Genomic DNA, 16,541 nt, shown 5'->3' with positions numbered 1-16,541 from the left:
AAGCATCTCAAGGTCCTGGAGTGGCCTAGCCAGTCTCCAGACCTGAACCCAATAGAAAATCTTTGGAGGGAGCTGAAAGTACGTATTGGCCAGCAACAGCCCCGAAACCTGAAGGATCTGGAGAAGGTCTGTATGGAAGAGTGGGCCAAAATCCCTGCTGCAGTGTGTGCAAACCTGGTCAAGAACTACAGGAAATGTATGATCTCTGTAATTGCAAACAAACGTTTCTGTACCAAATATTAAGTTCTGCTTTTCTGATGTATCAAATACTTATGTCATGCAATAAAATGCAAATTAATTACTTAATAATCATACAATGTGATTTTCTGGATTTTTGTTTTAGATTCCGTCTCTCACAGTTGAAGTGTACCTATGATAAAAATTACAGACCTCTACATGCTTTGTAAGTAGGAAAACCTGCTAAATCAGCAGTGTATCAAATACTTGTTCTCCCCACTGTATATTAAAACCGTGAGTGAGAAAATCTAAACTCTGGACACCGTTGAGAGAGGCACAGAAATAACCATCATAGAAGAGGTCAACTATAGCAAAGCCACGGAGGCACTAAAAGAAGCGCAAGAGCATTCTACCAATTCGGCTCGAATATGGGAAAAAAAATATATTAATGGATAAGATTGGGCAGCATTTCCCTGCTGACGGAAAATTCCAATCTAATAAAGAATTCATAGATGCTATTATGAGTTGTCATAAAGACAATTTTTTTAAATAAAGCTTAATACATCAGTATTAGATGTCAGCGTTATATAAACAGAAGATAAAAAATGATAAAACCAAATTTAGTAGATGTACTCAGCATAACCGCACTAACTGTACTATTTGTGAAGTAAATTGAATATGTAGTATGCTTATTGGACTTAAGATACAAATTAATTGATTTAAATAATGATGACAAATGTTAAGAAAATGCTGAGCAATGTTATAAAGTAAAGACTTTTCAAATAAATGACCTTATACGTTATATTGGTTGACAATTTGTTAGTTACGCTATCCTTATGAACCGCATAGCATATCATTACAGCAGTATGAACCGGTAATATATGTCAGCAAGCTACCTAAACATTAGTTGGCTACTAATACATCAAACTTTCTAGTATATTAACTATATGCTATCTAACACCCCAATGTTTATTGACCCTGATTATTCACGTCATTCTTAGCTTAATGGTGTAGTCATTGTGCGTTCTCAATGGACATTGTTAAACCAGGTGCTCCGTAAATTCACTCTGGCTATCCACTCCGATTTCAGAGCACTCTCATCTGAATGTACCAGAGCGCAGAATAACAGTTGAATTTACGAACACTCAACACCCGTTGAATATGGCCGGTGTCAGTAAACGTCGGGGGAAAAACCCTTAGTTAAATTGTTGCCAGCAGCACAGTTAGTCACTTACGCTTTGAAAAAAATGAAAAAATCCTAACCAGCTCTGCTAGGGTGAGTAAAATGATCAGAGTGAGGTGTTCTCTCATTTGTGTCTGGAAGTAGCGAGCAAGCTAGCCAACATTAGCCAGTTAACTTAGGTGCTTGACTGCTGTTGTGAGGTCAGAACGCTCGGATCAACTCTACTCCTCGGTAATAGTGGGCAGTGTGCGCTGTGAACAGTCAATTTCCAAACACCTGAAGTCATAAAATGTCTAACTAGTAATTTGTTATGCTAACAAGCTAGAAATAGGCTGCATAGCAAGAGCATCAACTTCCGGTAGGCATGCAAAAACTTCCGGTTACCGGTCGTTTACAGTATAATAAAATTAACTAATAGTATATAGTATGTAGTATATACTCATTAAGTGTATGTAGTATACAGTACAGTATATTAGTATGGGTATTCGAACCCAGCTAGGGTATGTGAGTATGTTAATAAAATGTGTATTTAAGCTTTGATGGCAGGTTTGAAAGCTATTATTAAAATGGATATTGCGATGGAAGTGGAGCCAATTTTGGGGTTGGATAATCCTTGCAAGAATCATGGACAGTGGGTATTACGTAACATATGGAAATTGGCAGTATAAATCTTTACAGATAGTCCAACTTTGTATCACACCGCATTTAAACAATTGCTAAAAGGGTGTACAACCAGCAAAACAAGAGATAACATATTTGGGAGTTTCGATTTCAGAAGTCACGAAGCACATTACACGTGAACGAGTAGGAACAATGTGTTATTTGGCACGACCAAACACTCCTCACAGAATCAGGAAAACCCTAGGGGTTTTAATCTTGTGAAAGACTTTATTCCGTCTTGTTCTGACATAGATTCATAGAATTGATGAAAGGGAGGAGGGATCACAAGTAATTAAAGTGGCCTCCCTGTGAATAGAAGTTATCATGTTTGTTTTGACTGTAATTTAAAACTTTTTGTTCACCTGGTAAAGTAACGTTAGACGGAAAGACAGAGGTAGAGTATAGTAGAGATTGTAGAGGGAAACAAGTGTTAGAGTGGAGGGGAAATGTACTGGGTGATGGTGATTGAGAGGGCTTCTGAGTTAAAGGAAACAGAGATGTAGACTAGTGAAGGTAACAAAGGAAATGGGAATTTAATTGGAAAGTAAGAATTTCCAGTATAACTTGTTTGGCTTGATTACGATTTGGCAAAGTGAAAACAAACAAAAAAAAATTTTCTATTGATTTGAAATGTTTCACGAGGCAGTTGCCTTGGGAGAGCCATAGGCACTGAGACATAGGCACTGGGCAAGCCGGCTGGGGAAGGGGGAGGAAGAGCGGGAGCAGGCGTGACATTACCCCCCCCCCCTCTAGGGGTGCCACCCAGCGTCCCACCTGGGCGAACCAGCCCGAGACATAGGCACTGGGCAAGCCGGCTGGGGAAGGGGGAGGAAGAGCGGGAGCAGGCGTGACATTACCCCCCCCCCCCCTCTAGGGGTGCCACCCAGCGTCCCACCTGGGCGAACCAGCCCGAGACATAGGCACTGGGCAAGCCGGCTGGGGAAGGGGGAGGAAGAGCGGGAGCAGGCGTGACATTACCCCCCCCCCCCCTCTAGGGGCGCTACCCAGCGTCCCACCTGGGCGAACCAGCCCGAGACATAGGCACTGGGCAAACCGGCTGGGGGAGGAAGAGCGGGAGCGGGCGTGACAATACCCCCCCACCCCCCCTCTAGGGGCGCCACCCAGCGTCCCACCTGGGCGAACCAGCCCGAGACATAGGCACTGGGCAAGCCGGCTGGGGAAGGGGGAGGAAGAGCGGGAGCAGGCATGACAACCTTATGGGATACAATTTCCGTATGGAGTTATCAAGAGTTGTAATTCTAATTTGATGTGTTATTCTAATTTGTTTATTTGGGATTTAACAGGCAGTGTTTTTTTATTTGTATTACTGGTTCCCCGGGGCCCTTTGGTAGATATGCAAATGTATTTCTTCACATGTCTGCATATAAAAGGAAGAAAAGTATTTCCCACCTCTACTTTTATATGAAGAAGTGTATTGCTGTTGTTGTGTTTGTTTGTTTTTGTCTTGTTTTGATATAAATCTCATCAGATTGGGTCTGCTGTACGGTCGGGATTTTCCCCCGAAGGGGTAACTCTGCGGGGAGGTCGTCAGTATGATAAAGGGATTATAAGCAAATTTGCTAAATCAACACACTTGTTGAAACCAATCCTCAGTCATTTCTGTAAGTGCTGTGCTTGTTGAATGTCCTTCCCTATAAGTGTGCTGAAAGTCTGTTGTCAATTTGTTTATTGTAAAATAGCATCGTATCTGGTCAAACACAATTTTTTTTGAAAACTTTATTAAGGATTGTTAACCGGCTGATTGGTCAGCTATTTGAGCCAGTAAAGGGGGCTTTACTGTTCTTAGCTAACAGAATTACTTTTGCTTCCCTCCAGGCCTGAGGGCACACACTTTCTAGTAGGCTTAAATTGAAGGTATGGCAAATAGGAGTGGCAATATCGTCCCTTATTATCCTCAGTAATTTTCCATCCAAGTTGTCAGACCCCAGTGGCTTGTCATTGTTGATAGACAACAACATTTCCTTCACCTCTTCCACACTCACTTTAGGGAATTAAAAATTACATCAGTTGCTCAGATATACTTGGATGTGTAGTGTTGCTGGCATGTCATGCCTAAGTTTGCTAATCTTGCCAATGAAACAATTATTAAAGTATTTGGCAATATCAGTCAGTTTTGTGATGAATGAGCCATCTGATTCAATGAATGATGGAGCTGAGTTTGCCAAAATTTCATTGAAGGTGCTCCAAAACTTTTCACTATCATTCTTTATGTCATTTATCTTTGTTTCATAGTGTAGTTTCTTCTTCTTTTTATTCAGTTTAGTCACATGACTTCTCAATTTGCAGTATGTTTGCCAATCGGTTGTGCAGTTAGACTTATTTGCCATTCCTTTTGCCTCATCCCTCTCAACCATACAATTTTTCAATTCCTCATCAATCCACCCCTATTACTAGCCTGTTCAACCTCTCTTTCGTGTCGTCTGAGATTCCCAAAGATTGGAAAGCAGCTGCGGTCATCCCCCTCTTCAAAGGGGGGGACACTCTTGACCCAAACTGCTACAGACCTATATCTATCCTACCCTGCCTTTCTAAGGTCTTCGAAAGCCAAGTCAACAAACAGATTACCGACCATTTCGAATCTCACCATACCTTCTCTGCTATGCAATCTGGTTTCAGAGCTGGTCATGGGTGCACCTCAGCCACGCTCAAGGTCCTAAACGATATCTTAACTGCCATTGATAAGAAACATTACTGTGCAGCCGTATTCATTGATCTGGCCAAGGCTTTCGACTCTGTCAATCACCACATCCTCATTGGCAGACTCGAAAGCCTTGGCTTCTGAAATGATTGCCTCGCCTGGTTCACCAACTACTTCTCTGATAGAGTTCAGTGTGTTAAATCGGAGGGTCTGCTGTCCGGACCTCTGGCAGTCTCTATGAGGGTGCCACAGGGTTCAATTCTTGGACCGACTCTCTTCTCTGTATACATCAATGATGTCACTCTTGCTGCTGGTGAGTCTCTGATCCACCTCTACGTAGACAACACCATTCTGTATACTTCTGGCCCTTCTTTGGACACTGTGTTAACAACCCTCCAGGCAAGCTTCAATGCCATACAACTCCTTCCATGGCCTCCAATTGCTCTTAAAAACAAGTAAAACTAAATGCATGCTCTTCAACCGATCGCTGCCTGCAACTACCCGCCTGTCCAACATCACTACTCTGGACGGCTCTGACTTAGAATACGTGGACAACTACAAATACCTAGGTGTCTGGTTAGACTGTAAACTCTCCTTCCAGACCCACATCAAACATCTCCAATCCAAAGTTAAATCTAAAATTGGCTTCCTATTTCGCAACAAAGCATCCTTCACTCATGCTGCCAAACATACCCTTGTAAAACTGACCATCCTACCAATCCTCGACTTCGGTGATGTCATTTACAAAATAGCCTCCAATACCCTACTCAACACAGAGGGCACAGGACCAGATATGATGTGTCTTTTATTAGTGTCTAGCAGAGAGTCAATCAGCTCTTTGAAATCCAGTTTCAACTGTTCAGAGCTGCACTTCATAATGTCATTAAAGCCCACATGGACTACGATAGAATGGATGTCCATGTCATGCCGTAGTACATTCAGGAGCAGCTTAGTAATGTAATTTATTCGAGCTCTTGGATAATTGTTTTTGCACTAGGAAAAGTCACATTTCCTACCATGGAGCTTCCCAAAATCACGGCTGGCGAGAAGGGCGACGATATCCGTCCACTCCCACACTTCACAGGATGGTGCAGGAGATGGAGAAGCCCCGCTCGATCCAGAGTAGGGACGGAATGTTGCCGACAACGACTTTGAAATCTTAGGGGAAAGAGCAGGAGTAGACACGGCGGCCGCAGACACCCCCTGCGATGAAGGTGCAGGAAGATCAGGCTCTAGGGCGGCAAACAATTTGTTGTTTGTATTCGCTCCGGGCCTCTAGTTGGGAGCACAGACTGCATTGGGGAAGGCCGCTGTCTTCGGTTTCCACAGAGCTGGTCATCGCTGATTGCCATGTCCCTCTTGCTGTGCACCTTCGACTCCACTATCAAATGGGGGAGGAGATGGCTCCCCTGGTGAGCAAACTCCGGGCAACACCGGCCAGGCGGATAACAACAAAAGACAAGACAGAGATGCATCCAACATGTGTGAACGCTGTCCATCCACCGGCGTAGAAAAGGTAAACATTCCACTCTGCGTTTTCCCCAGTCTCTTACGTACCCTGCGTACCCTTACGGACCTGCGTGATCAAGGAAGCCACCTCAAGTCTCCAATCCTCGACAAGCAAACAATTGCAGCATTGGAACTTTGAGCGATCCAGTTTGTCCCGAAACAAAGCGTAGTAGATACAGCTCCTACAGCGCTGGAACCGTTCATTTATTCTCCAGACAAAGAGGGCTCCATTGGAAAACTCATCTAGGACTAACTTTGTTAGCTCGATGGCTAACTCTAGCAGCTTTGCGGTCCTAGCTGTTAAAAGATGTCGCGGAATCCATGCAAAAATAAGTTCAGCATTTATGTTTAACAAAAGATTGGTTATGTTTAGTAACAATAACAAACTGAGTGTTTCCAGTATACAGTGTTCAGCTGCGCACTCTGATGACGTCAGGACCAAAACACATTGTGTAGTTTGATGAGGGGAAAAAAACTATTCAAGCAATTTTAGAATAAGGCTGTAATGTAACAAAATGTGGAAAAAGTTAAGGGGTCTGAATATTTTCTGAAGTACTGTATGTGTGTGTGTACATGTGTGTGTGGTCGCTTACTTGTCTCCTTTGCTGCGAGCGATGCCGATGAGCTTCTCTATCCCACCGGCGTCTCTCAGTGCTTTGGCGTTCTCCATGTTCTTAGTGATGACCTCATGCAGAGCGCAGCAGATAGCCGTTATCGTATCGTCTGACATGGTCTTACCGGGTGCCATCGGGCCCCCGGTACCTCCACTAGTCCCACCACTGCCCCCGGTACTGTTGCTGCTACTGCCAGGTAACCGGTGGACCAGGTCACGCATGGCGTATTTACCTGAGAGGAGAGCGGGACAAGAGTTAGTGCTTGGGTTAGAAATCTGAATGTCTCAAAGAGTATGCTTGTGTGTGTGTCAGGAAAGTAACAATCCTCATTGGTGTGGCCTGTGCTGTCCAGAGGTCACAGCCACTGACCTCGCCACACGTATGCCAGAGTCGGTTCGAATCGACTCACTGCCCTTTGACTTACTCTCCACGGTCTTTCCACCACTTTACTATCTCTTCAATAAAATGATGAAAGGAGTGGGACTGCCCCACTCCTTAAAAACAAAAAACAAATTAAAAACAATCCTCATTAGTTCAAAAACAACTATATTTTTTCCTCCTCATCTCCCTGTCTTGTCTTTAACAATCAAACAGTACACTTCTTCATTGATTGTTTGAGCAACTTCCTGACACTGTTGTTAAGGACAAATAACGTTATCTCTAAATCCCTAAACCTATCTGTCCTCAGTCTCTCTCAGCTTGGCCTGTCTGTCCTCAGTTTCTCTCAGCTTGGCCTGTCAGTCTCTCTCAGCTTGGCCTGTCTGTGGAGCAGCCCTCTGATGAAGTCAACACACTGTGACTCATCTGGTATTTGGAAGAAGAGATTGACGTGGACGGGAGGAAATGAAGGGAAGAATCTGACATTAAAAGAATAGAGAGATGGAGAGAATGAAGAGAGCGAGGGAATAATTAAGAAGTCTGAGATGTCAGTATGCGAGAAAAACCTGAGTAACAACCGCATGGAGGGAAGTATGGGAGGAAAGAAGGGAGGGAAGAATGAGTCTACTCTACACATTAGCCACATTAGTTGTCCATCACAATTCATTATTTCACATAATGTCAACATTGACACACATCTAGGAGGCGGACATCTTCCCTGATGATGACTCTTGAAGATGTCTCATCATCGATGAATGATAAACATGACATGTAAATAATAGTGTCGACACACTGGTGAAGAGCTGCTCTTTCAGACTGACTCATCCTCTCTGGAGAAATGTCAGTTGTCCATGTGAGTGGATGGTTACCTAAACAGGAAATTGGAAGTCAATGGGTTCAGTGAAGATGGAGGAATAAAAAAAGCTGTCAATGTTTCAGCAGCACAGGACTAGGAACCCAGAAAATATACTGTATCTCTGTAGTGGCTTCCATCAAACTGTTTATTGGAGTCTCGAAACTGGAGGTGCTGAGGCAAAGTTGGTTGCAGAATATAAAGGCCTATAAAGATAAAAGGACTATCAAAGTTCATACATACTCTTAGAAAAAAGTGTTTCAAACGGGTTCTTCAGCTGTCCTGACAGGAGAACCCTTTTTGGTTCCAGGTACAAACCTTTTTGGTTCCAGATAGAACCCTTTTGGGTTCCATGTAGAACCCTCTGCAAAGGCCTCTCAATGGAACCCAAAATAGTTCTACGTGGAACTAAAAGGGTTCTACCTGGAACCAAAAAGGGTTATTCAAAGGGTTCTCCAATGAGAACAGCTGAAGAACCCTTTTAGGATTTAGACAGCATCTTTTTTTTGCCATCATTTTTGTCATCATTTGTTATCATTGCAATTGACAAGACCCATCTTCCCACTGCTGGTAACTCCTCTCTCTATCCTAAAGGTTCTGTGTGGATAATAGTAATACATTTTAATCAGGGCTGGTGAGATTCCTGCTGTGTCATGCAAACAGCTTAAAACATCAACGCACCCCAATCATTTACAACATGAAGGAAAACACACATACACAGACACACAGTTTCCTAAGCACCACATATTATTAGCAGAGAGTGGTGAGTTAATTGGGGAAGTCTTATCTGTCCTGGCAGGCTGAAGAGAGAGAGACTGAATGGACTGTCTTCACCGAGAGGACAATACCAAGACTGACTAAACCTCTATAAACCTGGGTGAGCCTACTCTACTGGCCAGGGTTTGGTGGGAGACAGAACTGATAAGAGGAGAGAGACAGAACTGATGAGAGAGAGAGAGAGCTGATGAGAGGGGGAGGGGGGGGAGGGGGGGAGACAAGGAAGCAAGGAATTATGTCTTTTCACACAACCCAGAACAGGGCCTTGGACTAACCTTGCCAGTGGCTGAACCTGGCTGTTTCATTATTATAACATGAATAAAGTGTGATATGCCTCATTGACTACAGGGGGCACCATATCACAAGCAACCAGGTTAGCAGTGGTGTGAAGTACTTAAATAAAAATACTTTAAAGTACTACTTAAGTTGTTTTGGGGGTATCTGTACTTTACTTTAATATTTATCATTTTGACAAGTTTTACTTTTACATCACTACATTCTGAAAGAAAATTATGTACTTTTTATTTTCCCTGACACAAAAAGTACTCGTTACATTTTCAATGCTTAGTAGGACAGGAAAATGGTCAAATTGCACACTTATCAAGAGAACATCCTTAGTCATTCCTACTGCCTCTGATCTGGTAGACTCACTAAACAAAAATTCTTCATTTGTAAATTATGTCTTTGTGGTTGAGTGTGCCCCTGGCTATCTGTAAATAAAATAAAAAACATGAAAATGGTGCCTTCTAGTTTGTTTAACATAAGGAAGTTGAATTGATTTATACTTTTACTTTTGATACATTGATACAATATACAAGTATATTTAAAACCAAATACTTTTAGACTTTTACTGAAGTAGTATTTTACGGCGTATCTTTTTTCTAAGATATCTTTACTTTTATTTAAGAATGACAATTGGGTACTTTTTCCACCACTGCAGGTCAGTCAACTAAACAATCATTTAACCATGGATTCAATTTCCCTGCTTCTGTACATTCTTTAATAACATATGGACATATGGAAATGTGGGTATATATAGAACCCGGCTATAGGTAGTTAACTAGCCTCATGCACTTCAGAATGGATCTAAAACGGACTGTTCTCCGAGGCCCTTTACGGTGTGAATCCACTTCAAGCCAGGTCTGCAAATGTCACTGTGAAAGATTAACATTGGCCAGACAGATACTGTATATTACTGACTTTCCCGAGCAATAATGGATAAATGGATACCAGAAATCACCCATTTCTCCAAAGTAAATGGCCAGCAATGTGGGCAATGCATCCTCTTTAGGAGATACGGAAAAGGAAAAAGCCCACAGACATCAAAGATAAAACAAAGCTGTTTAAAAGCGGTTGGAAACTAAGGTAAATTGGAAACTCTAGCTATTAGAGATAGGGGTTTCAGCGAGTGCAGGATTTCACACCTGTAATATCTGTCTCTCTGAGGCTGCTTTGATGTGGCTGGGTGACAGGACAGAGAAGATAAGCTCTTCCGCTGAAATATTCCCCTTCTGAATACCTGTGGCTGCTCCATTAAAATGAGACTGCCGTAGGTGATACGAACACACAAACATGCGCGCACGTTGGCCCGCACACACGCTCGCACACATGCATGTGAACACATGCAAGCACACACACATACACACAGCACATTCACGATTGCACACGCACCTGCACACACACATGCACGCACACGAAAGAGACAGGGGTTGATAATACACGTTTGAAATGTGGTGAAATGAAATGAAATGTGATGAATACAAACTTAATTTTGTAATCCCTGTCTGGAATAGCGATGCCATCCTTAGTAGTGATGGATGAGTTTCAGATTTGTAATTATATTCCAGATTACTTCACCACAATCTATGCTTACTTCTGACAGAATATACCGAAAGAACTTTGAAACGTTCCAAGTACATGGCTGACAAATCTTGTTAATGTAAGCCATCCCTGGCACCATAACTCTGTAAGTACACATTAGAATGATCATCTACGTACTCGTTCTCTCATGATGTATATAAGTCTATTTCCAACCCTACAGGCTGGTAGGGGAAGCAGGGAAGACTGGCAGAAAGGAGATGTAACGGGCAAATCGAAATTGAAGGACAGTCACACGTGGTACTAATCCCATAGAGAGAGAGCATGAGTGAGCAAAAGAGTGTATGACTAAAGCTTACCAGATCATTTCACTCACACTCTGTACTCCAGAGTTAGTCTCTCTTTGGCACTCCTTTGTGTTTTGTTAGTGCAAAAATGTGTGCGTGTGTATAAGTGTGTGTAGTGAGTCTCTAGTTAGACGGTGCCCTGCGGAAACTGACTCCTCCGCACCTTCAGTGTGTGCCTGTGTGTGTGTGCCCTGCGGACTGTGACTCCTCTGCAGATTCAGGAACCTGTAATTAATGGCCGCCTGCAGCTCCCTCCCTGTGTTTCCACGGTAACCCTCCTGCGCACTGATGTCATCATCCCGAGACACAAAGAGAGGAGCCACAAAGAGAGGACTACATAAACTAATATACATAGGACCCAGACATAGAGAGAGACAAAGAGATAGATAGATATCTCTATATCTATATAGAGAGAGAGAGAGACAGAGAAACATAGTGAGAGAGAGAGACATATATTGAGAGAGAGAGGGAGAGGGTGGGAAAGGGGAAGAGAGAGGGACAGAAGGAGCGAGAGGAGAGAGAATGGCTCCATGGCAGACTACATAAGCTAATATACTGTAGCAGGTCTGAAACCAGACACGGAAAGATGGGACTCGGGCGAGAGTGAGGGAGAGGGGAGAAGGAGGAGAAGTAGAATGGTTAGGGGTGGAGGGAGAGGAGAGAAGGAGGGGAGGTAGAATGGTCAGGGGTTGAGGGAGAGGAGAGAAGGAGGGGAGGTAGAAGGGTCAGGGGTGGAGGGAGAGGAGAGAAGGAGGGGAGGTAGAAGTGTCAGGGGTGGAGGGAGAGGAGAGAAGGAGGGGAGGTAGAAGGGTCAGGGGTGGAGGGAGAGGAGAGGAGAGAAGGAGGGGAGGTAGAAGGGTCAGGGGTTGAGGGAGAGGAGGGAAGGTAGAATGGTCAGGGGTGGAGGGAGAGGAGAGAAGGAGGGGAGGTAGAAGGGTCAGGGGTTGAGGGAGAGGAGAGAAGGAGGGAAGGTAGAATGGTCAGGGGTGGAGGGAGAGGAGAGAATGAGGGGAGGTAGAAGGGTCAAGGGTTGAGGGAGAGGAGAGAAGGAGGGAAGGTAGAATGGTCAGGGGTGTAGGGAGTGGAGAGAAGGAGGGGAGGTAGAATGGTCAGGGGTGGAGGGAGAGGAGAGGAAGAGGGGAGGTAGAATGGTCAGGGGTGGAGGGAGAGGAGAGGAAGAGGGGAGGTAGAATGGTCAGGGGTGGAGGCATGTCTGAGGATGAGAGAGGTGAAAGGGAGGGAAAGAGGGGGGAGACGGCCATGTTACACTTCAATTCGTTTTTGTTTTACTGTATGGCGGCATCATACATCACCCATAGCTGCTAGAGCTAGACGATCTGTATCCACTCTATTCCCCTGAGAGAAAAGCCCTCCTCTGTCTCCTTGGCACACGCATACCAATTTCACGTGTGTCAAATTACCAACTATAAGTAAATTGTAGCAAGCGATGTCGCTGACAGTTATTGAGTCAAAATGGGATTCAATCGCCACATAACCATACATTATACATTATACAGATCCAACAGATGAATAGGAGAGACAAACAAAAACTTGACAGATCAGTTGAATAATGCCAGGTGATGTTGAAAATACGACTAAATCACATTACTGCTAGAACTGAATAAAACACACACGCTGTATATCCTCCTAACAACATCTTAGCTTTCTTTTTCTCTTTCCTTCTGTGTATCCCTCTGTCTCTTTCCCTCTCTCCTCTTATGCCCTCTTACTTCCCTCCAGTCAGCATCCTACCTGACAATGATAAAATAGGACAGTACTCCGGTGGCCGTGAGAATCGCAGGTAATTGTCTCGACTGTTTAAATCTAAAATCACTACTGCTCTATCAACGCTAAACCACAACGGCACAACACTGCTTAACCACAACAACACTGCTTTTCCCAATGACACAACATTTTAGTGTTGACAGCACCAAAGGCTTAACACAACTTAGAAGTTAGTGGGAAATATGAGATGTTTGACAATGCTCGTAGGTTGAATCCACACAATGGGAAATGACAAAGGACTAGCACAGAAAACAGTCTTAGTGGCAATCAGCTTGATAGACGTTTTTGACGCTTAGCTTTTTCCAATGCCTTTGTTGTTTCTCAAGGTTGGAATAGCTTCTATACAGTACAAAGGTATTCTCTGTCCTACCCGTTGCTATTTGTCATTCAAGCTCATAAAATGGGATATCTAGAATAATAATGTGCAAAGCATTCTATAGGAGTAACACTTACGATTTGGTCATTTCAAGGTTGTGAAATAGATTCTATATTGTATCAGGTGTACATACGGTAACTGTAGGCTTTCTTTGTGTTTAACTATAACATTAAACTTAATGAACATCCTGTTGCATATAAACCTCTATACTGTATTCCCTGCTGTCCTCACATATAATCTCAACCACTACCCTAGAGCACACTATCTCACCCCCTCCCCCCAACCCGCTCTCTCTGGTTCAATAGAATTACTACCAATATAAGCTGTGTTATACAGCGCCGCTGAATTACTACGAAGTGTATTCAAACGAAACCGCTCGACAAATTGGAATTGATTTTCCCGTGAATTTGTGAGGGATTACATTATTCAGCCTGGCGTCTCTTGTGGTGCAGAGACCAAAACAACACACTGTGTCTTTCTGTTAAAGCTAAACGCTGGGTTATGCCTTCCACTCCTATACAGGAGACGGCAGACATTGTAACTAGGGTAATATTTGTATTCACCCCCCTAATGGTTAAGGTTGGAATTGGGTGTAAAATACTGACGCTAGATCTGTGGTTAGGGAACAGTTCTACCTTGAGCGTATCTGTACAAACACAAAGAGCTTATTATTGAATCGGGAGGCCTTGTGAGGTCTGTACAGTGGGACAAGTAGACAGTCATTAGCCGTGCACTTCACATTCGCTAACCCTCCTTTGATCTGCCCCAATCACAGATGCCACTGAAGACTCCTCAGCTGCAATCGCTCAGTTATACTGACAACCCACAGCTGACCAGAGCTGATGCAATGTGAAGTGTGTGTCTTACCTATCAGTTCTTTGTTTCTGATGTCCAGGGCCATATTCCTGAGTGCAGTGGCCACGGCACACACCACACGGTCATTGTCTATCCTCAACAACTCCACCAGGATAGGAAGGCCTTTCTCTTTACGCACCGCAGCCCGGATATACACAGACCACTGGAGAGAGGGTGAGAGTTAGACTGACGGACCACTGTAGAGGGAGGGGAAGAGTTAGACTGACGGACCACTGTAGAGGGAGGGGAAGCGTTAGACTGCCGGATAGGAGGGGTTGAGTTAGACAGTACAATAGGACCACCCTACCTTCCAGCTGCCTGCAGCCAGGTTCTGCAGGGCTCCAGCCGCTCCCTCCAGTGTATCAGGGTTGGAGCACTCTGAAAGCAGGGTGAGGTAGGGCTTCACTATGGACGGGTGCCATAACATCTGGACCCCTTTAGGAGGGTCAGCTGAGTCTTGGAGAGGGCCTACACCATCCCACTGTAGGAGGAGGGAGAGAGAGGGGCAAGAGAGATAGAAAGAGCGAAGGGATGGGAGTGAGGGGGTTGTGGGGGTAAGGAAAAAGAGTTAGAAATAGGGAGAATAGTATTCTCCACATCTATCTCTGCGCTTTCATTAGCAATATAGCAGTGTATATCCCTCAAATTCCCACTTCTCTGTAGACTAAGACTAGGCAGTACACCCTCCATCAACAGCTCTGAGTGTATATGTCAAGATAGAAACCCTTTCCCTTTGATCAATCAATCAAAGGGAAAATCTTCATGATGCCTACTCTAGGTTCTGATCTGCCTACTCTAGGTTCTGATCTGCCTACTCTAGGTTCTGATCTGCCTAATCTAGGTTCTGATCTGACTACTCTAGGTTCTGATCTGCCTAATCTAGGTTCTGATCTGCCTAATCTAGGTTCTGATCTGACTACTCTAGGTTCTGATCTGCCTAATCTAGGTTCTGATCTGCCTACTCTAGGTTCTGATCTGACTACTCTAGGTTCTGATCTGCCTAATCTAGGTTCTAATCTGACTACTCTAGGTTCTGATCTGCCTAATCTAGGTTCTGATCTGCCTAATCTAGGCTCTGATCTTTTATCATAAAACCTTTGGGAGATTGAGGAGAAATGTAACTCGAACAGTGCAGATAATGTGTCCCAACAGTTCTGAATGTGGTGAAAACTTTTTGGAGACATTTTGTGGTTTTAACTGTTTGTAACCAGAGTGAATGAGAGCTGAGCTGATTGAACAAAGCCCTCATAGCTTGTGCGCAACAGAGCATATGATTGGTCCGTGGGGAGGGATCTGAGCGAATAGCAAAGCAGCAGTAGTAGTGATTGATGCCTCTAGTGTGAAGGAGGGAAGAAATAACGAGTGATTGAAGGTTTGAGCCAAAATAAAAAGAGAGACAAAGATGCTCATCTGACAGTTAATACATAATAAAATAGTTTGTGGTCTTTTAATGTTCTCTGTTTGAAGCTTTCACTTTGATTCATAATTTGGATCATAATTTATTAGTCTGTCCCTTCAGAAAATCCCTGCAGTGAACAAATGATATGGCTTGGTGAGAGCTTTTGCCATATGTGTTTGTGTGTGTGTGTGTGTGTGTGTAACTGGGTTGGTTATGCTTCCACTTGCCACTTCAAAAATATGTATTTAGATGTTTATGTATTCAGATTGTCTGTGTGTGTGTGTGTGTGTGTGTGTGTCCACCTGGTCCTGTCCCTTCTTCTTCTTCTTCTTCTTGCCCCAGCAGCCTGAGGTCTCTCCGTCACGTCCATTGGCGTCACACAGCAGACCGTCCAGCTCTTCTGAACCCAGCTGCTGGCCCTGAGACGTCTCCGCTGCCAGTCGGTAGGACAGGTTACGCAGTATACACACACAGTTTTCTATGGTCTACATGGGGGAGGGGAGAGCGCGGGGAGAGGAGGGAGAGAGAAAGGAATATGATCATTTAACCTACTAAAGAGCAAGTACCCTACGAAAATGTGTGTGTGTGTGTGTGTGTGTGTGTGTGTGTGTGTGTGTGTGTGTGTGTGTGTGTGTGTGTGTGTGTGTGTGTGTGTGTGTGTGTGTGTGTGTGTGTGAAGTAGCACTTAAACGGAAGGGTGCCTAATTCCATCTGAGAATCAGGACGTGCTCTAACTTTCAAATTAGCTTAAAGAAATTCTCTCAAAATAGGAAAAATGAGTCCGAAACATTGTATCACACTCCATTTAACATTATGTTAGGAGATGGCGAATTAGCAACAGCAGAGGAGTGTGTGTGTCTGTGCATGCGTTTGGAAGTGATATGGAAAGCAGACTACGTGGAAATAACAAAGAAAAATCATCAATCATTTCGTACGACTCCTGTTTTTTAGAAGTCTCTCAGACCGATCCTTTACACAAGCAACTATAATGACGCTAATTGAACAGAATACTTAGACTGACTATATGGCTTTTCTGGCATTACAGACATAATACAAACACTGAGTCGCTCAAATAAGCTCCAACAGACCTGTTAGAGGAGACCTGTTAGAGGAGTTAGTTGTTTACCTCTGAAAACAGCCGAGGTAAATAA

The 16,541-nt window shown here is 43.8% G+C and overlaps 1 protein-coding gene across 1 annotated transcript in view; it reads right to left on the bottom strand.

The window, feature by feature from the left end:
• The window catches only part of ctnnd2a (catenin (cadherin-associated protein), delta 2a), a 386,866-nt gene that overhangs the window by 48,605 nt on the left and 321,720 nt on the right, over positions 1-16,541 (bottom strand). The window contains exons 17-22 of the mRNA XM_031795295.1: positions 15,693-15,875; positions 14,299-14,472; positions 14,004-14,154; positions 6,782-7,034; positions 5,696-5,837; positions 3,037-3,234 (exon numbers count right to left, since the gene is read on the bottom strand). Of these exons, the coding sequence (XP_031651155.1) occupies positions 3,037-3,234; positions 5,696-5,837; positions 6,782-7,034; positions 14,004-14,154; positions 14,299-14,472; positions 15,693-15,875 (1,101 nt within the window). The remainder of the gene's footprint in view (positions 1-3,036; positions 3,235-5,695; positions 5,838-6,781; positions 7,035-14,003; positions 14,155-14,298; positions 14,473-15,692; positions 15,876-16,541) is intronic.

This window comes from Oncorhynchus kisutch, linkage group LG18 (assembly GCF_002021735.2).
Source record: "Oncorhynchus kisutch isolate 150728-3 linkage group LG18, Okis_V2, whole genome shotgun sequence".
NCBI classification, from domain to species: domain Eukaryota; kingdom Metazoa; phylum Chordata; class Actinopteri; order Salmoniformes; family Salmonidae; genus Oncorhynchus; species Oncorhynchus kisutch.
Note: the sequence above shows the minus strand (reverse complement) of the source record. Positions and strands in the feature narration are given on the sequence as shown.